The sequence below is a fragment of the Montipora foliosa genome, chromosome 7, assembly GCF_036669935.1.
Source record: "Montipora foliosa isolate CH-2021 chromosome 7, ASM3666993v2, whole genome shotgun sequence".
Lineage (NCBI taxonomy): Eukaryota > Metazoa > Cnidaria > Anthozoa > Scleractinia > Acroporidae > Montipora > Montipora foliosa.
The window spans coordinates 39,792,946-39,815,445 of record NC_090875.1 but is presented as its reverse complement, the minus strand read 5'-3'; the positions used below and the strand labels follow the sequence as shown (position 1 = coordinate 39,815,445).

General features: G+C 39.5%; 1 protein-coding gene across 3 annotated transcripts in view; it reads right to left on the bottom strand.

Moving 5' to 3' along the window:
• Positions 1 to 2,037: 2,037 nt before the first annotated feature.
• LOC138009487 (TNF receptor-associated factor 6-like) overlaps positions 2,038 to 22,500 on the bottom strand; it is a 52,895-nt gene continuing 32,432 nt past the window's right edge. For 2 of the 3 annotated variants that reach the window (XM_068856519.1, XM_068856520.1), the window contains exons 2-3: positions 5,646 to 5,777; positions 2,038 to 3,453 (exon numbers count right to left, since the gene is read on the bottom strand). In XM_068856519.1, the coding sequence (XP_068712620.1) occupies positions 2,964 to 3,453; positions 5,646 to 5,777 (622 nt within the window). In that variant the 3' untranslated portion in view covers positions 2,038 to 2,963. Of the gene's footprint in view, positions 3,454 to 5,645; positions 5,778 to 21,070; positions 21,266 to 22,500 lie in introns of those variants that run through there. The other variant, XM_068856518.1, reaches the window with a different exon arrangement.

Below are 22,500 nucleotides of genomic sequence, written 5' to 3'. Positions count from 1 at the left end.
ATTCTCCAAGTGGCTTCGCCGCTCGTCAACTTGCCTCTTGCGCCAACAATACCGCCAGCTCAGGCTACAAATGTCACTGCCTTGTGAGTTAGGAGTTGTGAGGTGCGATCTAAGCGCGTCATAACAATAAGTGATGTCGTATCAACCATTTACGCGCCATAAATAGCTGCTACCGATGCGTCAAAAAAGAAACTACTCACCACCTCATTTCCTCGGAACGACTGACACAAAACAATTAACACTGCACACGTGCAGTTAAGTATGCGGACCGACAGAAACCTTTTAGCAGGACCGCATATTTAAAAAAAAAAAAGATCCACAGCAGTTGAAAGCCGTCAATCTGTAAAATCCAAAGGCCTGCATTTAACTGAAACGTGTACCACAAGAATAAAAACTCCTACCTGTAAAATCTGGCCATATTCTCTTATGGATGATTCTTCGAATGTTGAAATTTTACGAATCCGTTGAACGTCCTGATTGTTTGTTTGAAGATAGTTCAAATCTGAAAGTAGATTTTCCAGCTCTGACGGGCTTCACAGTATGGCCGGAGATACTCGTGCTCCGTTTTATATACACCTCTGTGAAGACGAATGGGCGTTCGGGCTAAAACTTGTTTGATTGTTTGCGAATATCATAGAGCACAATATAGGTCAATCTACGCCCACTGCGGAACAATTCCGAGATAATTGCGGTATTCACTGGTCGTCGTTGAAGATTGACGTCATTCAAATTAGTTTTACTCGACGTTTGCGAGTTGTGAAGTGATCACTTCCGGCCACTTGGATCAACCAAAGATATGTAAACCAACAATACAGGTCACAATCTGAATTAACCCTATCCCGCGTCTTTTTATTTTTAGAATCTCCTGTACATGAATACACGGACCGTTCGCACTGGCTCCTTGCGCACTAGGGAAATTTCTGTGTATATTTCGAAAAAAACCTGTCATCCGAGTTTTACGACCCACCGGTATCTCATGCAAACTTCACCCAAAGAAGAAGAGGATGGAAAAGCCAGCATTTGAAATTTAAAAATAAATAAGAAATGGCGAGTTTTCAATTGGCAAAATAATCAACATGAAAGATTAAGCAAAAAGTTCTTTCAAATTTGATGTTTTCTCCCTGTCAGTCATAATTTTGCACTCTGCGGGAGAAGTTGCTCAAAAGTCAAGTTACAAAAAATGGCCATGATATGCGAAAAGCATTGATCTATCTTTAGATTTATTTGTACTCGAAAGGTTTATTATATGAAACATCGTAAATGAGAATTTACGTACCGTGTCTGTACATAAGAAAGATGATGTACAAATTCACTTCGGTTTGTTTGTGCAGCGAAGGTGTCGCGATGGTGACGGTATTTCTCAGGTTATGATTGCAATACAGTCACGTAAACAGTGCCACGCACACGTGCGTTTGTGCGACCCGATAATCGCCTGATAACTATACGCTCGCACATAGAACATCGTGAGTAACAATGCAAAAATGTCCTTTGATCAAACTACCAATAAGGACATCCAAATCGCAAAAATTATGGTCATGAAAAAAAAAAAGAGATTTTTTTCAGTCGTTGAAAATCTCAGTATCAGTGTAACGCCCCTTGCAGCTACGGACGCAAAATTGTAGGCCAACAACTCCCAACATTGTTGGGTGTTACATGTTGCGTCCGTTTGTACACCCTGTTACATGTTGTTGTGTGTTTTGGGAGTTGTTGCACGAAGTTTGAAACTTGTCAAACGTGTATCTTTCGAGGATCCTTTCTTGTCATCCGCTAAGTTGATTACGGTCGTGCATCATGAACTTGATCCTTAGTTGGGTTTCAAGTGGAGTTATAGGCTCCCCTACCCTGTCATCGTGAAAGAAAATTAACCAGTAGGCCCACTCCCTAACCACGTAAATCACCTCTTCGATGGCTGTGTTGCTATTCAACACTTTTTTTTCTTTATGAAAGAAGATTTTCTTCACTTTAACCATATCAAAGAACCTTTTTAAATGCTCTCGACATTTGGTTCAACACTAAACAGTTCTGTGCTCAGTTTCCAAGGCCTTTTAAGAACGGTGGCTACTAATTCAAAGGTATTTTTGCCCCGGTTTATGATTATGTAGGAAATATAGATCTTAACAAGTGTTATTGAAATCCAAAAAGAAAATTGGACGTAAGAGTATTATGGTATTTTTTATATTGGTTAATGCTGAGTGCAGGCATTTTGGGAAACCCGAGGGTGAACGTTTGTGGCGCCATGCACGAAAAGGACTTTTAAACAGATGTACTCCGCACAGTGAATCACTAGGTTGTTTCAATAAAGTTATCCGCCTTAATTGCAAAAATATATGTATATCATTTGCAAAAGTGCGCACAAATGTGCTCAAACAACGCAAAAGGACTAATGCTATAAAAGATAAAATATTTACTGAAAAAATACCAGAAAATTTGTAATCTTTATCAAAATTTCACCGGCCAACTAAATGACCAAAAACCTAAAACTAAGTTTAAAAAATCGTTCTTTCTGGGCAAAATATATATTTATATAAACGCCCAATTTAAATACTATCCTACAAATCTACACTTTGACAATGTGTTAAACAAGTATACTAAGATGATCATATTACTTAAGTAGTTTTAGCTATCGGTAGTGTCTCTATTAAATTAACCAAATGGAATGGTCCAATATGGACTTAAAAAGGAACGCGGTCTCTAGCAAATTGCACTATTGTAACTAAATCGAGGATGAGCCATTCACTGCACGCTATGTAAACACTCCAGAAATGTATTAATCAATTGCTGCTTTCAGTTCACGTTTCATCTCCGCCATGTCGGTGGACGAAAACTAAAGATCGTCCAGCAGCAATTGTACATGACGTCACTGTTTGTCTTTTAGGACTAGTTGCAAGTAATGCATTCTTACTTTTTAAGCATTAATTTTTAAGCAGTTCAAATATCATATTTTCACAGACATTTGCATCGCCTTAGGCACAACCTGAAAATTCTATTTTCAAGAACATTTTGTCGTCTTTCACAACTGGAGGACCAAAAAACTTCTCGATTGGAGCGAACTTTTCAAAGCCATACCCGGTGCAGGAAATCGCATTTCGAGGCTTTTGGAAGGCTGACAGATGTGGCATCGCCTTTATGACTCGACTGATTTCGTCGCGACCTCCGGGACCACTCTGATCTAGGACGCTAACAGTGATTGTACCACAAAAGGGCCAAGGTAGGAAATTGTCGTACTCTCCTTGTATCATATGAACGAAAAGTGCCACGTGGGTGCCTCTTCCACTTGCCACGCCCCTGGGATAAATTCTTATGCCCACCATCCTTCCTTGCGGATAATTGCACAGTGCATCACTAAAGATTGGTGTTTGGTTTTCCATATGTTGAGAAATCTCGGTCATTGAGAAAGTAAAATTGGTGGCATTTGGACATCCCCATTTCAGATAAGCTGTCCGAGGATTGGACCTATCAATAAATTTTCCAGGATTAGTAAAAAGTCACCAGAAACAATCCTGTTGAGATGCATTTCTCGATGATGCCTTGGGGGGAAGGCGGGGTTTATGCCCCTAATAGATTTAGTTGCCCAGCGGTTTTAGTGAAAACGTGGATTTGTCTGGGGTTGTCACGTCTTGCGAGCTCACAACCCTGGACTAGTTGTTCAAAAGGGCGGATACCACCTTTCACCGAATAAATCACTATCCATTGGATAGGGCAATTGGTTTCGGTATGCCTTATTAACTGAATAGTGATTTATCTGGCGGATTGCGCTGAAGCCTGGTGTTTAACGTCGGTCTATCCCCTCAGACTGGAGTAGCACAAGTTGGGTTTGGAGAGAGAGCGCGCCATCTTCAGCGCAGAATATACGATAGGATATGCTAACTTCATTTAGAGAAGGAGACGCAATTTGCCTTTTACAGTTTTCCAACTTGCCGCCCTCTACCTATACCACAGAGAAGAGACCACAATACCGGGAAATCCAAGCAAATAGAGTGTAGGTTAATTCTTTTGCGTCCCACAGGGTTATGAACATTGAAGGGTTGTCAGATGGGGCCTACGGTTTACCGTTCTTATCAGAAAAGATTAGAGAGTCTAATTCTTTGCAGATGTCATTACAAAGGCTGCACTTTTTCCTCAGTTATTTAAAGTCCCTGGGTGTTGGTCCGGCCGGAGTTTTGATCCCTCGTAAAGAGGTGCATAGCATGCAGAACTTATGTTCCCCCCCAAATGCGGTTGACGTCATCGTTGTATTCACTCCCTAATTAAACTGTCGAATAGAAAAATGGAATCTCCTTCCATGATATAATATGAGGGGGAGAGGGGGGGGGGGGGGGGGGGAGTGGGCTAATGGGCCCTTTGCAGATGTCGATCACATGATACAAAAACTCGACGCCATACTGAAAAGCAAATTGCGGTCTGGGACATCTAAAACGAAGAAAGTTATGATTTAAGTTGGAGTGCTTTGTGTTAGATGCCCCAGTGCGCAATTTGCTCTCTAGTATGGCGGTCTTTGTGCTATGTGATCGCCATCTATAAAGGGCCCAATGTGTCAATTCTGTAATAGATCATTACCATTGAGAAGGCCTGTACAACTTTTCAAACTTTTACAAACCTAAATATACCACGCAGACCAATATAGAAAGCATGTGATAAATAGCGCTTATTAACCTCGTCCGTTCGGTCATTACAGGGAAATCTCAGACCGATACATCAAGGCCGAGGTCTGAGATTTCCTGTAATGACCGAACCGACGAGGTTAAAAAGTTATTTATTATATGGCTTTTTTTGCTCAGTTTTGGCCTGTTCTTCTTCCTTTGAATGATAAAACTCGCTCTCTTCGTTGCTCATACTAAAGAAGTATCTGTATGCTATTTTTTCTTTCAGTTATTAAAAATATAGTTGTACTTTATCCATATTCTTTGTTGTTTTCGCCCACGCGCTCGGAGCTTTTACTCTCAACAAGAGCCGTCGAGCCGAGAAAATTTTTCATAATGCCCAGATATTACAAGAAATATACTTCCCCGCTCAGCAGCCAATCAGAGCGCACGTACTATTGTAGCCATATAATAATAAACAACTATTCACCGAAATGGAAGTGGCTATAGCGGTGGATATTAACTGAGCCTTAAAGCGGTCACCGACACTGAGGTAAATACTGAGTTTTTTTGGTCAGGAGGTCATCAAGGGAAGCCTCTATCTCCCATACTTGGCCTAGGAGGCAACCCTTTCCCGAGTAGATTTATTTATAGAATGCGTCTGTTAGGAGATTCAGCACGCCTATTGTGTTAAAAGCCAATCAAAACAGAGCCTAGCCATCTCAGTGTCAAGGGAAATATGACACCTCTAGCGAGAAAAAACGTGTTCCTAAAAGACAAATTTACTATGAAAAAGGTTGACTCAAGGAATTAGTGGAGACAGAGGCTCCCCTTGATGAACTCCTGTTCTAGTATATACTAAAACAAAGAGATAATATTGCAGAAAAATACGATTTCAACGATGACAATATTTTCGGTCGCAGATCCCGCGCGAGTTCCTCGGAGATCAATAGCAAAGGATGTTTGAAGTCTGAGTAGCCAAGCAGAGCGCACCTTCAACGCTACCCACTGTTTTAGTATGTATATAGCAATACCAGCTGGACATAATTCGGCCTTGTCACTTGCCTCCTTATTATCGAATTCCAAATACGCATCTCCCCCGCGGTGCAAGTATGCTCCGTGGCTCTTTCAGTATCCCCAACAGAAGAAACTAAGTTCACTTCCATAACCTGTTGATCATGCAGTGTTGTCTGCCCCCTGAATTTGGAAGAAAAGAACGGGCAGTTAACATCAGACGACTGAATTTTGCTTTAATCAATTCGTCATCAGGCATAACTTTGAACGAGGAGTGCTTAAAGAAGTTTTCAAATGACTGTCAAAAGTAATTACGCGATTGCAATTGCAACGCTTAGTGATTGGTGTAAACATCTCGCGCTAGTTTATCAACCAATGAGAAGGAAAACCACTGCGCGACTTGCAAGCGCTGTATTTTCCCGCGCTTTGAGCAAATTGCATGCAATTGTTACGAATTTGGATTGGTTCATTTCCAAGTTTGCACCTACCCCTGTAATTGGTCAAAGTCTTTAATTTTGTGGCTTTGTTATGACACTCAATTGAAAACCACCAATGTACTTTGTGATAATTTCTCGAATGTAAGGGAAGTTAGTCAAAACCACAAAATTAATGCATCCAACCACGAATCAACAATGCGAGGTTTACTTATTTTTAGTGATGCGTATAATGTTGGATAGACAACTCCACACCTTCACCAGCGCATTGTTGAACATACGAACTCTGAAATTGGTAAGCACCCTCCTTTTCGCTGCCTTTTAAAAGCCCACGAAAATAAATATAAAAATATCGTCGTAGCCTGCTTGCAAACGGTAGATGTTGTTTTTGTCGTGAAATATGGATCATTAGACGCCATGTTTCCTTTTCAATCAACTGTTGTTCTATCTAGAATTGATACATCCGTACCCAGGATCTCTCTCTATTTTGTGACTTGATAACGACGTTATTTGAACGTCGACGCGTCGTCCGTTTCTAACGCGTTTTTACCTTAATTTTCCTTGTGTGTTATTATTACTGAACAAATATTTTATTGCAATGTTTTTCAGTTGCATGTTTTAAAAAGTCGCCCCATATTCGTAAAATCACAGTGAATAGCAAAAAGCTTTGAATCAGATCAGTTTACGAAGATTTGCGATGCAGGGATGTCTATGAATTCAGAAACTCGTGCTAGCGTGCAGATTATGCATTCATAATTAAGATTTACATCGAGTTACAAACCATTACTCCTGCGCGACGTAAAATAACCAAATCTTTAATGTAATAGAAATGCGGTTGATAAAAGAATAATTAAGTACATTTTAAAACAGTGGACGAAACGGACAAAAACCGATGAGAGAGCTGTAAACGACTAAATAAACCAAAAGACGAGAGAACTGATTCCTAGAGACGCTAAGAGCTTTTAATTGGACAAATCTGGCTTAGCAACAACAGAGCGATTGATTGACTTTCGATACAGACAATGCGCGAAACCATGCAGAAAACTAACAAAAAACCCTCTCACAAAGACACAAAGGAAACATATTTGAAAATGACGGCAATAAAGATAGACAATGGGGAGCTCATTAAGCAGGAAACATTCAACAAGGCATGTCATGAACAGGCAATAAACAGACGGATTTAACAAATTCCTTATCACTTTCGAATTTGGGTTGTCTCAGACAGTTCACGTGCAAGATAAGAGGATCATTGCGTACCATACTTCAGTGAAAAAGTCAACCAAAATCTTTGTTAAAATGTATCAGAGTGCATTTCACACGTAACACGGGGCAAATAGGGACCTTAAGCAAAGACGACGATTACGACTACGAGAACGCCACATATTTGCATATTTAGTGGCAAAAAACAATCGCTTAGCGCGCCCTGCGCGTGCGTTTTACATTTTGATACATTTCTTTGCCGTTGTCGTCTTGACTACGATGTGAAATGATCACATTTGAGGTCATGTGGAGGACGAGAGCACATTACGCTGAATTGTCAATTTTCTATCTGAATAACCACAGCGTTCTCATCAATTTTATTCTTGGATTGTGTATTCACACTTTCCAAGCCGCACGACACGGAGTAATCGTAAAATTATTACAGTAACGGGAAATAATATTTTTAGACTAGGGGTAATCGAAGCTTAGGCGAGTGCGTTCGATGTTTGTAGGACGGTACAGGTTTGGTATAGGTAGCAATTGAGGGGGGAGGGTGGATGGTTCGTGCGATAGGGAAATGTTATTACAGTGGAACCCCGATACAACGATCCTCGATATAACGATATCCCCAGTAAAAAGAGAAACATGCTATCTCCCGGCAAAAGTTACAGTAAAATGTATGGAACAGAACCCCGATATAACGAACTTCAATATAACGATATTCCCGATATAACGCTGAGTTCTTAGCGTACCGAGCGTAAAATCTTCTCCGATATAACGATATTACAGCATCAGTACACAGATACAACTTCAAATGTTTAAGTTTTGTTTTGTTTTGTTTTGTTTCCCTTTTACGATTCATACCACAGACTTTGTTGTGTAACCTTGATAACGTCTAATGCTTTGCAAATTGTGAGTCTTTTGATACTCATTACAAGTTTAATTAAACAATATGTACAGTAGTAAAAAAGCACATGTTAATTTTACCCCGATATAAAGATATTTTCGGTTATTTTAAGGCAATATCGTTATATCGGGAGTCTCGTTATAACGATACCTCGATATAACGATCTAATTCCACTGTACTGCATCAATGAACGTGACAACTTGTTAGACGTAATCATTAACTATTTATTTGGAATTCTACAAGTAGACAACTACTGAAAATTACTCTAAAATGAAACTGTTACTTGCAAGTCTTTTCAGCTTGTGGTATTAAAGACCTAATATTACTTTTCTGTGCTGAACGCTTGGACAAAATAAATTCAGTTTGTTGATTTCAATGCCGTAAATATCACAAGTCATGATGAAATGGCGCCGACGAGCGTCATATCTCGGTAGATTTACTTTGTGGCACAACGGCCGCCAAGCTTCACAACTCGGTAGATTTACTTTGTGGCAGAACGGCCGCCGAGCTACACAACTCGGTAGATTTACTTTGTGGCAGAACGGCCGCCGAGCTACACAACTCGGTAGATTTACTTTGTGGCAGAACGGCCGCCGAGCTACACAACTCGGTAGATTTACTTTGTGGCAGAACGGCCGCCGAGCTACACAACTCGGTAGATTTACTTTGTGGCAGAACGGCCGCCGAGCTACACAACTCGGTAGATTTACTTTGTGGCACAACGGCCGCCAAGCTACACAACTCGGTAGATTTACTTTGTGGCACAACGGCCGCCGAGCTACACAACTCGGTAGATTTACTTTGTGGCACAACGGCCGCCAAGCTACACAACTCGGTAGATTTACTTTGTGGCAGAACGGCCGCCGAGCTACACAACTTAGTAGATTCACTTTGTGGCACAACGGCCGCCGAGAAAAACAAACCGGTTTGATGCAAGCGCGAGGAGTCGCACACATTTTCCAAGCACAGTGACGAACCATGCTTAATCCAAAGTAAAATTTTACCGACTTCAGTTGACAGACCTTCAGCAATCTTTCAGCTCTTTTCAACGATGAACGATGAAAGATTATCACACCTCACCAAACGCTAGAATAATGAACGCCGACGACGCACAAATCACCACGTGCGTTAGTTCGTCAAAGTGAGGCAAAACGTAACCAAGCACCTCAAAGCGAGGCAAAAGAGTGTCGACGACGACGAAAATGCAATCTCGAAAAAACTTCCCTTATAACACAAATTAGGGGTTGCGTTCTCGTACCTCGAACGCAATAACGTTCTCGTAATCGTCGTCGTCGTCCTTGCTTAAGGTCCCTAATGATTCATAGCTGTTAATACAAGCGCAAATTACAAATGAACTCTTCACAAGTTTCCAAGTTTACAGTTGAATGACTTTTGAACGATATTCTCGTAAAAGTGCGAATTTAACAAACTTTGTAACCTGTTTCAACAAATCAGGTTAATGAACTTCATCAGCAAATTAAAGCTTGCGCAGTCAAAATTATTCTTTTTTTTTTTTTTTTTCCATGCATATTACAATTTCAATTTGCACAATTTCACTTTAATTTCGAAGAGACCATGCAGCTGCCACGTGTCGTGATGCCAAGGGATCCGACGCAGATTGCCCACAAACGTAAGTATTTACTTAACATGGCGAAACGAATGCCAACCATTTTTTCTGCGACACTCACCAATACGAAGATGTTGCAATGAGATCACGACCACTATTTTTCTCTGGCGGATAATAGTGAGTAAGTGTTTGCTTATTCACAGCGTTCTTGATTGGAAAAATGTTTTTAAACATTTTTCCCGTAGATCATCAAACCTCGCATTTAAAAATGCAAGCTTTGATGATCTACTGGCCCAGATACTATAAGCACAACACAGCGTTTGTCCTACGTATGTGGGAGTAGGTCCAGTGTTATGCAAAGTGACCGTCTTCATGTTTATATGGTTTATTTGTGAAATTTTGAGGACGTGATTGGCCACTTGTCGCTTTTTACCCGCATATTATCAGGTTGGTTTCTTGTAATTCTTGTGTTTTCCACATGGCAGAACACTTTGAAAGTTCTTTATAAGCAAAGCATTCATTCTTCTCATTTATACGATTAGTGAAATTTACCAAATAGTTTGTCGTTCCGTCCCAGTACTTACACTAATAGGATAGTTAGTTGGACGCAACTGAAGCAATTAATTATTCCGACTTTAGAGCAATCGAAATATCGAGAGTTTTCTGAACATTCTGCAAAATTCAAAGTCATTAGAGGAGCAGTAGTAGAATACTGCATGAACCGAGAGAAAATATTTTTTAGCAACGATTGCCAAAACTGTCCCTCTATATACATCGCAATATTTAATTAATTAATGTTGTTTAACAACTATTCACCAAAGTGGAGGTTGCAAGTGGTGGATATTTACTGAGCCAATACAATACAACACTTGTTGAGCTGCATCGTTGCTGTACTTTTCGACGGCGATTAGCCGCGACAGTTATTATTATTATTATTATTATTATTATTATTATTATTATTATTATTATTATTATTACGCCGTAAATGATCATAAATTGACGATCACGAATTGACGGTAGGATGGATGTTCCCGATCCTTTGATCCAAACCAATTTTACGATAACAGAAGCAACAACATTGAGTCCTTCCAACACAAACTCCAATTTTTAAAAACATACTCCGATTTTCATAAAGACAAACTCGGAAACAAACCCGGCCCCGGCCCCAGACCCGAACCAGACCCCGCCATCATGCAAATCGCCCATTGTACGACACGAAGTCCTATTATCAATTCACTAATCGTAAATATGAAAAAATACGCTCCCTAATTTGTTGTTTGTGAACAGTGACTATATTCCGAGTAAACAGCTCGTCTCTCCTGCATAATTACCCATTTAAATGATAATAACAATAATAACAAGAAATAATGATAATAATGATAATAATGATAATAATTGATGTGCAAGGCGGTTGGTCTAAAGATTTAGAGAAAACAATAAGGAGACTTGTGGGCGCTAGAGGAAAGGAGGTTCTGAGAAGGATGCAAAAAGCTATGATCTTAAGTTCGCTTAACATAGCGCGGGCTTTCAAGGCCACCGTCAAAAAATTGTACGAACTTAAATTTAGGAATTAGAGAGTATTAGACAATTTTAAGGTTTTTTATTTTATTTTATTTTATTTGTTTATTTATTTATTTATTTATTTATTTATTTTAATAGGATTCTAGGATTTAGGATTTAGGATTTTAAGGATTTGAGGAAATGTATTTTAAGGATTGTAAGGAAATGTATTTTATCATTTTAAAACGTTCATTTACATAGAGACTTACGTTCCGTAAGAGGACATAGGCTACGCTTTGCGCCCTATGCACGTTTAATATTAAAGCATCCATACGTGAATACTGCAGATAATAATGATCATGATCCTGAGGGAGTTATAAAAAATGATCAAGTAAAGGTCTTATGGGACTTTGAAAACATCGTTGAAGAAAATTGGACTAGATTGCACGTTATTACTACAAAAAGCCTCCTTGATGGGAACGGCAAGAATCTTGAGAAGAACACTGGACACCTAAGGCCATAGGTCGTGGCTTGATGCCTAGTTTACAAACCACGTTAACAACATATCGTGTGAATGAACGAGATAATAATAATAATAATAATAATAATAATAATAACAATAATAAATAATAATAATAATAAATAATAATAATAATAATAATAATAATAATAAATAATAATAATAATAATAATAATAATAATAAAAGTGATGGAAACCGACGTTTCGGTGAATCTTGGGCCATTATCAAGGTTACATAAAGATAAAATGCGGTTCGTGAAAAGGCTAAGTTTAAGCGAATTTGCATAACAGAGTGCCAAGCTAATTACTGATGAATACTTTAGCACGAAGAGAATCCGACTGTATATTCAGTGCTGGTAAGGAGGCTCGAAAAGGTTTTCAGCTGAGCGCGCGCGTGTAAGCCACACACGCAATTCTAAAAGCTGCACACGTCAGCTCATGATTCAAAATGAGTCACCAGAAATAAACAAATACCGCTAATTTCGCTCACCTTTCTTCTAATTCCCATATATATGTAATATAAATAGACATCCCCTATTCATGAAAACTACGAAAATTGTACACACACAGTTTAATGGTCACTTAAATCCGTTTGTGTTTGCCTGTAACTCCACTCGCGTGTGCACTCGAATGAGCAAGTGACGCATGCGATAATGCCGATCGTGTAACGCCCTCATTTTTCCTGATTTTGCAACTTTATTCGTTTATATCTCTGCTTCCGGACGGGGATTTCTTTTTTTTTTTTTTTTTTTTTAAATTTTTTTTTTGCATGTTAGCTTAGATTTATTTAAAACGTTTGCCTTTGAAATTAAAAAAAAAAAAACAATTCTATTGGTGAAAGAAAAAAAAATTGAGACATTTAAAAAAAAAACTGGTTTTCCAGAAAAACTGACCTACAGATTTTGTTGAATTTTTGAATATTTTAGAGATTATTTCTAACATTTTCTGGTAACGCTGAATGGAAAGATTTCACCGACCCGTTTTTTTTTTCCTAAAAGACAACATATCTTGATTAAGGCTTAAAGAAATGCTATATATCGTTGACATGGTAACGTTATCTTGGAGGAAAATGTGATGTGAGAAATCTATGACGGGTACTTAATACCCTCGCCAAATTTTGTCTTGATATAATTACCCTAACTGTATCTAAGGGCAAAATATATTTATTTGTTTGAAAAAAGGAGAAACTATTTCAAGCCTCCCTTAAAGGACCCTAGTCAGCCACACCAATGTTTTTGTTGACATCCGGGAGTTTTGGTGTTGTATTACTCTTAGGACGTGACCAAACCAAAAACAATCGTGACAAAGTGCGAGATATTTTAATCAGCTCACCTATATTTATTTGATAACCAAAAAGTTGGCAAGGAAAACAAGGCAAGACAGTTTAATTTAGTTTAATTCGTTGCTTGCACGGTACTTTGTAAATGACGATAAGCAGTATTTAGTCTCAGTAAATGTAAACTAAAGATAGTCTCATTTGTGGCTCACGCAAATGATCATGACTAAAACACCACACGAGTACATACGGGTAACATACGAGTAACATACGAGTAACATACGGAACATACGGATACATACGAATACATACGACTAACATACGACTAACATACGACTAACATACGAGTAACATACGGATACATACGACCCCCCAAGGCTGTGGTTAAATTTAGTCACAGTAAAATAAATTCACATGGAGTGCAAAACCCTTAGCTTGCGCTACAAGATGACAATATATTTTGGATGTCGCTGATGTCGTATGACGTCATCAGATTCGCCATCTTGATTTCACTATTTTAGCTTAAGTTGCCTATGATAAATCAGTGCAAAAAATCAGTGCAAAATCAAGCCAGAAAGCTTAAATGGGGTAAAAGATTATGACAGACCTGCTCTGACTTCCTTACGTGACTTAACTGTAAACTGTCCTGACAGTCATAATCAACTACGAGAGCAACATCCAAAATATATTGTTATCTTGTTGCGCAAGCTAAAGGCGGCGAAATACGAGATACAAAAACCCTCAACTTGGCGCGCAACATTATTTCCTTCCAAGTTTGGTTCGATTTCTCCCATTTTTCACCTTGCATGATCAACTTGTCGCGCAACAAAAACATTTGTTGCGGGTTGAAGAAAGTTGTTGTGAAAAGTAGAGCGCGGATCTACTCTGAGCAACAAATTTTGGCTTTGTTGCTCGTTTTTCATCACGCTCACAACTTGTCGCGCAACAAATGTGCTCTTGTACTAGCAAATCAACCACTCAGCGCCCTGCATTTCTTCAGCCCGCAACAACGTTTTTCTTGCGGGTCAAGTTGATCACGCAAAGTGAAAAACGCGAAACATCGACCAGAACGAACTTGCAACGAAACAATGTTGCGCCACAAGTTGAGGGTTTTTGTATCTCGTCTTTCGCCGCCTTAAGGGTTTTGCACTCCATGTGAATTTATTTTACTGTGACTAAATTTAACGAAATCCTTGGATGGTCTATCAACACCCCCCCGCCTCAAACTGAGCCGGGTTCGTGTTTGCTGACGTGAAAAATGCTTGCAAGGCTTATAATTAGAGCTTCCTTTATGAGAAAAACATTCGTATTACTCGTATGTATTCGTATTAGTCGTATGTATTCGTATGTATCCGTATGTTCCGTATGTTACTCGTATGTTACTCGTATGTTACCCGTATGTACACGTGTGGTGTTTTAGTCATGATCCTCGCAAATCGCAATACACACTAGTAGCATCAGATAAAATCTCTCATTCTACGTTCCTAGAATTTCTTCATTTTAAATTTTATCAAATCCTCAAACGGGTGTTGAATTATCCAACAAAAATTTCTTCATCGTGTAAAGTAAACACAAGCTGACCTCTACAGTTTTTTTACTTTCAGATCAATATGAAAATATGTCACACGCAAGCTTTCTTAGTTCCACAAACTCAGTTTTAATATCGGTGAGAAAATGAAATGAACAACGAAAAGATAAAGGCTTTTACAAATTGTAATAGCGATCAGTATTCTAATGTTTGCCTGTGTTCAGTGCTGTCAGCTCTAGCGGAAGACAAGTATAACATTATTTGAACCAGAATCATCGATCCGACGGTGAATTCGCTGTTCGTGATTCCTTGCACTAAGTCCAAGAAATCCTTTCTCCACTTTCCAGAAATGTTAAACGCCCTCTGTTCTTCGATGAATCACAACTGAACAATTGCGGCCCTCCTCGCTGCTAATCCAAAAGAAGGTGTTGCTCAACAACGATCTCCGTTTCCACTCAATAACATGTTGCAAAGAGAAACCCATACATAAATAATGATAAAAAAATAAAATTCTAATAAACATAGCATATTTTTCCATGGAAAAGAGAATTAAATAGCTCATTAGATGTCCGATGTAAACAGATTACCTTGACAGTCACAGAATTTGCCATTTTCGATGTAACCGAAAATGGCGACTGAAGTATTGTGTGCGCGCAATGTAAACCTTTGCTTCAACACATGGCGCGCGATTTAAAAGGTGCACCCCAAGGAAAGGGAGCATCCCATTTTTCTCTAACTCCATAGTAAAGCTCGTGGCGCTATGGGCGTGGTTCAGGGTATCCAAAAATTGTGTAGCTGCTGCCAGATCAAGCATCCTGACTAGAGTGTCGTCTACGTAGTGGCGGTAAAATTTTGGGAGTTTTCGTTGACTTTTTAGGGACCCTTAAATAGAGCACATGAATACATTAGCCGAAAGGAGGTAGAGAAAAATGGGATGCTCCCTTTCCTTGTGGTGCAGCTTTTAAATCGTGCGCCATGTGTTGAAGCAAAGGTTTACATTAAGCCGACAAACACAGGGCTACTCCTGCACTCTCATAGGCATGTGGACAGCCGCTAAAAGCATGGCTTGCTCGTCACCAAGCTTGATCGGGCACACCGGCCATCGTCATCCTGGAGCATTTCTCAGAAGAGTGTGAACGTCTGAGAGACGTTTTCCGTAAGCTGAGGTATCCGAATCACCTTATTGATTCCGTCATCAACAGGTTTATCACCTCGAGAGTCGCAGTGGACCGGCTTAAACAGCACACCGATGACGCCATCCGGATAGTTATTCCCTACAAAGATTAGGATGCTGCAGTGTCTGTTAAACGACAACTTAGAGATCTTAGCAGCAAGGTGCAAAAGACCATTCAACCCGTGTTTACTAGCCGCAAGCTTAAACAAGATCTACGTCTGCGTGAGCCCAATCCTAACATCGTAACCCAGCAATGCGTTGTTTATTTATTCGTGTGACCTGTGCAATGCAGGTTATGGTGGGTACACAAAAGGCCACCTTCACACGCGCGTTGAGGGACACCGTCAAAAGGCGTCATCTATTTACAGACATTATTGCAAAGAACATAACACTGCTGTTCTGAACAATTTCTTAGCACGCTTCAATGTAATCAAGAAATGCACGAACAGATTTGACTGCCTTGTTAACGAAATGCTGTGTATTCAAGATCTTAAACCAGCATTGAATGTACAGTCGAATTCTCTTCGTGCTAAAGTATTCCTGTAAGTAGCTTGGCACTCTTTTATGCAAATTGCGTAACTTAGCCTTTTCACAAAGCGCATTTTATCTTTGTGTAATCTTGATAATGGCGAAAGATGCACCGAAACGTCGGTTTCTATCACTTATATCTCTTGTCTCATGTATTTACAAATCGTTTCTTATAATAATAATAATAATAATAATAATAATAATAATAATAATAATAATAATAATAATAATAATAATAATAGTAATAGTAATAAGCTGGACAACTGGACTGCTTGTCCTTCAAACAATTACTACCAGCACGAGTGTATGTAAGAAGAAGGCCCAGCTAGAGGTGGCTAGTGGCTATGAAATAACATTTTTGAATCGTTAGCCGGCACATGTGATATCTAGATGTTCTGCCTTAGCGCAGGACAAGTATCTATGGTGACACAATGCAGCATTAAACATCCTGGTTTTTTGAAATTCTGAAAGACTTGGAGCTAATAGATTCCACCATGGCACTTTCCAGTATTACCAAAACCAAGTATGAGAATGATAGGGCTGAAGCTTTTTGGGACGTACCGGTGTGTGGTGACAACACAGAGCTGAAAGCTGACAGAATTGATGCTCGGGTTGTCAACCATAAAGAGAAGATCATCATTGTGGAGATGAGCTGTCCCTGGGTACTAGACAATCGTCAAAGGAAAGACTGTTCCGTCGTTTTGTTGTGTTTCATTGGCCATGAAAAGCCCCTATGGGGAGCGGTCAATAAAGTATGCATTGCATTGCATTGCATTGCATTGTAAGAGTGCCAAATACGCAGCGCTGAAATGGGAGTTGAAACAGCGACACAAAGGCTACGAGATTGAGCAATTCAGCATCATCATAGATAGATTAGTAGGTTTTTCGGAAGATCTTGGGGCTACAGAAAAGAATACGAAACCGTCGAACATTAGAAAAGATGCAGAAGTCAGTGTAACAAACGCTTTGAATAATACATGTATACGACATTCGGTTACAATCATAGGCCTACTCTGGGACCTTAAGTCGCTGTAACTTGTGACTCGGAGCACGGAAAATTGTCCGTATTAACCGGGTAAGTTTTGGAGAAAATATATGATCTTTTCGTCGGGTAAACGAAACTGTCCGCTATATACGGGTGTTCGTATTAACCGGGTGTCCGAAGAGCGGGGTTCCACTATATTACTAAAAATCTCATGGCGGGAGTATTGCATCTAGCCTGCAAACCAGGCGGTTTAGTGAATTTTAGACGCTTCACTTGAGTGTAATGAAGGCACGCAGGCTAGTCCAATATATGCCCATGCACTTGACCAATACGAGGAAATTGGCTCTTCTCTGTATTCATTGAAGTTAGCCTGCGTAGCAAGCGTTTCCGTTGGGTTTCAGAGAAGAGAACTTTTGACCGAGCAAGAAATGAAAACATCGAAAAAGCCTGCATGCTTCTCATTATTTCTCTTCTGTGCTCAACGGAAAAGCTTGCTACTTAGGCTATATTGAGGATTTGTTCGGCCGTCGACCAAATTTACCCTACCAAGTTGTAATCATTTATCCCAAAAATGATTTATTGAAATCAAGTGTCACAAAAATGAAATAACTTCATTTTTACCACACGATTTAGTTTCACCGGACTTATGCGAACTGTTAGGTAATCACTTCTGGCAACCACAACCCACCAACCACAAAAGGTAAAATAGCAATCGCTCGGTTAATACGGTAAGGCTTCATTTTGAGATTTTTTCTCTATTTCAGTTAGTAAATCCCTGGCCAAACTATCGAGCAAAGTTGGATTCAACCCTCCAACTTTGCTCGATCAAACATTGTTCGACCGTTTGGCCACCCATGTTGGATGATATTCGTCCAACATTTTTTGTTCGATCAGGTGTTGGATGGAGTTTGCTTTTGATCAAACATTGCGACCAACAATTCTGCTCGAGGCAACAAAGTTGCAGTGTTTTGCCGCTCTTCCAACAAAGTTGAGTCCTGAATCGAGTCATGTTCGCTTTTCCCTGGCCAGGGAAAAGCGCCCTGGGGACGAGGTTGGCATTGCCAGTATCCAAAGACTTAACCTTGTATAAATTCCAAAATCTTTATGCTGTAGTTTCATTACCACAAGAATCTTTTTTTAGGAGGTATTTTAAGTCGACGGCACTAAAGATGGAGAGCCGGGAAAATACCAGGATTTAACTTTTAAAACTTTTCAATTTTGGATTTAGCATTTTTGAGAAATCGCCAAATAATCTACACAAAAAAAATTGCTGGTTTTCACTCACGTGATCAACAGCCATGTTTTTCAACGAAAACAAAAGGAAGCGTTTGCATAATAATAGAGTTAAATTCCCGGAGGATTTGGTCGGGGCACCAACGTGGCCGCCTTTTCTTTGTTTAGGGGCACCAACATGGCGGTCGTGACTTCATGTGAAAACCGAGAATAGGCTGCGAAAAGTCTACAAAATCTGCCAGTCATAATTAGCATCTGCTTCCGTGATTAAGTTGCTCACAAGTCAAGTTACGAAAATTAGGATATGAGAAAAAACACTGATCTATCTTTAGGTTTATTTCTATTCGAAAAGTTCGATATCAAACATCATAAATGGGAATTTGCGTACCCTGTTTACATAAGACAGATGCAAATTCTCTTCGGGTTTGTTTTTGTCGCGTGCCCATGTCACGCAATATTGGGCGTACTTTTCAGGTTGAATTTTTCGTGCGATGCAAAAGCGTGCGGGTGCGTTTGTGCAAGCCACGCCAAGAGCCCGATAATGGGGACCAAAATTTATGCAAGCACGACGACGACGGCCAAACGATGCACGCTGGGTAATTAGGACAAAATAAAGACTTCGGAGTGACAGTGACCGATCAAACTTTTATTGTGAACTAAATTTCACCGTTTGTCATAAAGTTTTCCCGATCAAATCAAGATCAGTTTTTAATTATATTCTTATTTTTCTAGTATGAGTTGTGTAGAAGCTATTCAAGTCTGTTAAATGGAAAAAATGTATCATGAACATGCGGAAGTGCGGGGAGTCACGCAATTGACGCCTCGTTGTTCGAGTCAAAACACTTCTTCTAGAGTCACTTTTATCACTTTTCGAGTTATCTTTTTTTCTCTCAGAAGGAAGATATGGCTTTCGAAGATTTCTGGAGTGGAATGTTGGAGTTATTTTGTGATGAGAAGAGGTGTCGCGGACGTTAGCATTACATTGCGTGATTTTGAAACCCGAACTGCCGAACCCTAAGACTTGAAACGTAAGCTATTGGAAATATAATCTCGGTGAACTTTAGACCTTTTTTGTGCGTTTTTCAGAAACAACGTGTCAAGCTAGAATCGTAGGAAAATAAATAATTTTAAAATTACAAATTACATCAAGCGCGTGATTATTTGTCGCGAGACCCGTTCACGACAGAGGCCGAGTGGCCGGTGCCTTGAGATCTGGAGATCCCAGGTGCAAGACCACGTTTGTGCCCGCTCATTGAATTTATTTCAGGTAGTCCCTGGTTCAATTTCCTGGCGCACTTGTAAAATAGCCAACTGATTTGCCTCCCGCAAGTTGGGGTTGTTAACAATTGCATATATTTAATGCGTGGAGATATTAGCTACTAGCTACTCTGAAATCCAAGGGTAAACAAGTGATTATTAATCTAAATGATTTTTAATATAAATGATTATTAATGTAAATGAAAGTGATTAATATTAATCTAAATGAAAAAGTTTGGTACCGCGATCAAGCCGCTTTTGCAGCAACTATTTATTTATTTATTTATTTATTTGCGATGTTTATACAGGCAATCCAATTCAGCAACGCTGGTTTAAACGGAGGCCTGATTTCACCATATGCCGATTGTGTCGGCAAATGCAAGGAACGCAAGGCCTATTCTGATTTTAAGAGTTCGCATTTGCACCAAGCTCTGACTTATTCACCGAAGGATTCGGATGATCTAGCTTATTGTAATGAAATCGTCTGTTACGCTATCAATGAGAATTAACGAAAAACCAAGGGGGTTGTGGGTTTTAATTTCAAAATCCACAGCCAATCCTCTTCTCATTCTGGAAAAAAAACAAAACGAAACAAAACAAAACAAAACAAAAAAAAAACCTGAAATTGACCAACGCTCCAATCCAGAAAGTCTTCGAAAAGCCATGTCTTCCATCTAATAACTTGAAAAAGCGATAAAATCGACTCTAGGAGAAAGTTTGACTCGAACAACGAAGCGTCAATTGCGTGACTGCGCGCACTTCTGATTGTTCATGACAAATTTTCTCCATTTTACGGACTCTCGAAGGGGAGGAAGGGGGAGGGAAAACGCGAGGGGACTTTTTGCGATTATTCCAATTCGCTCGGCATGAAAAGTGTTAATCAGTATCCCGGGAATAAAATGGATGGGAACGGTGTGGACAATTAGAGAGAAAATTGAAAATTTATCGTCCGGTGCTCCCGTCCTCCACATAACTTCAAACTTGGTGAATTCACGTCATTGTCACAGCGAGAGCGGCATACAAATGTACACAAGTGTAAAACACACGTGCGAAGCGTACATCACTTATTTGTTGCTCGTTAGACCTATTGTTTCATCGCGTTTTCCAAGCCGGTGTGGTCGCCCTTCTCAAAGCTTGTTTAGGTAACACACATCGGCTCGCACATAGAGTAACAATACAAAAAATGTATTCTGATATAACTACCAAAAATGATATCCAAATCGCAAAAATTATTTGCTTAAAAAAATTCAATCTATTTAGTTGTTCAAAATCTCAGTCAGGCCCTTATATAAGCTATTAAAATCGTGGAATATTTTCTCAACATGTCCACGCGAATGCTAACTTTTTCATCTCGGACACTCACTCACCAATACGATGATCTTGCCCGAACAGGGCCTCTTTTTTTTAACGGATATTTCCCGAGTGCGTGCTTGCTCACCCACAGCGATCTTGACTGGAAAAACTGCGAGGTTTTGATGAATATCGCAGGTTTTATACTCGGCGAAGTGGCATCCACTCCAGAAGTTACAGTTACCCTGGCGATACCCATTGGTTTCGTTTTGCTGACGCCCAAAAAATATAAGCCGTGTGGCAAACGAAAGTGCAATTGGCTTGCGGTACTTAAAACTTCCTGTATCCAATTTCTTTTATGTCAAATTATTAATTCACTTGTCATAACATAATACACAAACAGCGGTGACAAACATCAGATGTAAAAGCATCATTTTTAAATTACCTTTTACTTAACGTTTCGTATGCTTCTGCATACATCTTCAGAAGTGACGGTTAATACAAAATTGGAGTTCAAGTATACAGGATTACTAGCTAATTCTGATAAAACTGAGAGGGCCAAAGAAAAACAATATTTACGACACGATTAACTTTGTGACATATTTGGGGATCAGTATAGTGTCCTGAGTAACGGAGTATGACTTCCGCTATATCACATTGCTATCCGCACACGAATACCGGTGATCCGTACACGATTCTTTTTCCTGACGACCGGAAAAGTGAAAAGTGCACATGACTTTCAGCTAGTCAGGTCATGAGAAACGGATTAGGAAATAACATGGATATGAAAGTGTAGATGAAAATATGGTGTCGGGTGATGACGACCGGACTTTCAGCTAGTCAAGTCGTGAGAGACTTTAAAAAAATCATGGCAGGAATGGATATGAAAGTGTAGTTGAGTTGAAAGTATGGTGTTCGTTCGTGTCGTCGTGACATGTGAAATGTTTTTCGGACCTTCTGGCAGCCAGATCGTGAGCGATTTAACTTAAGCAGGCACATAGAAACAATAAATAGGATGCGAATACGGAAGCGTATACAAGAACGCGGTTTTAAGTTATTGGGGTTTGTTTCTGGGTTTACATCACAGCGATCGAGATTGTTATCGATAGCCTGCCTTATTTGAAAAGTCCGCCATAAGCGGAGCATTGTCAAAAACTGAAAGGCTTCATACAGTGTCTTCGTCTAAAACAAGAGAGTATTCATAATTCCGTTGCTGCGCACATTTCACAATATTCAAAAAGTCTGATTCTGCGTAATAAACCTGATGACAGCTAATTCTCTGTTCGTGTCACGCTTTGTTATAAACAATACAGTACTGTAGTGAAAAAGGTCGTGTAAGTTGTAGAGAAGTACAATAAGAACTACGTATCCTCCTTGTCCAGCGATTTGGTCGCATATGCAGATGCAAATTATTCATAGTTACAAATATTCTGCTTGTGGTTGAGTTGTTCCGGCTATTTATCTCGATTAACTTTCACTTTTCTTTCTCAAAAGAAAATTAGTATTC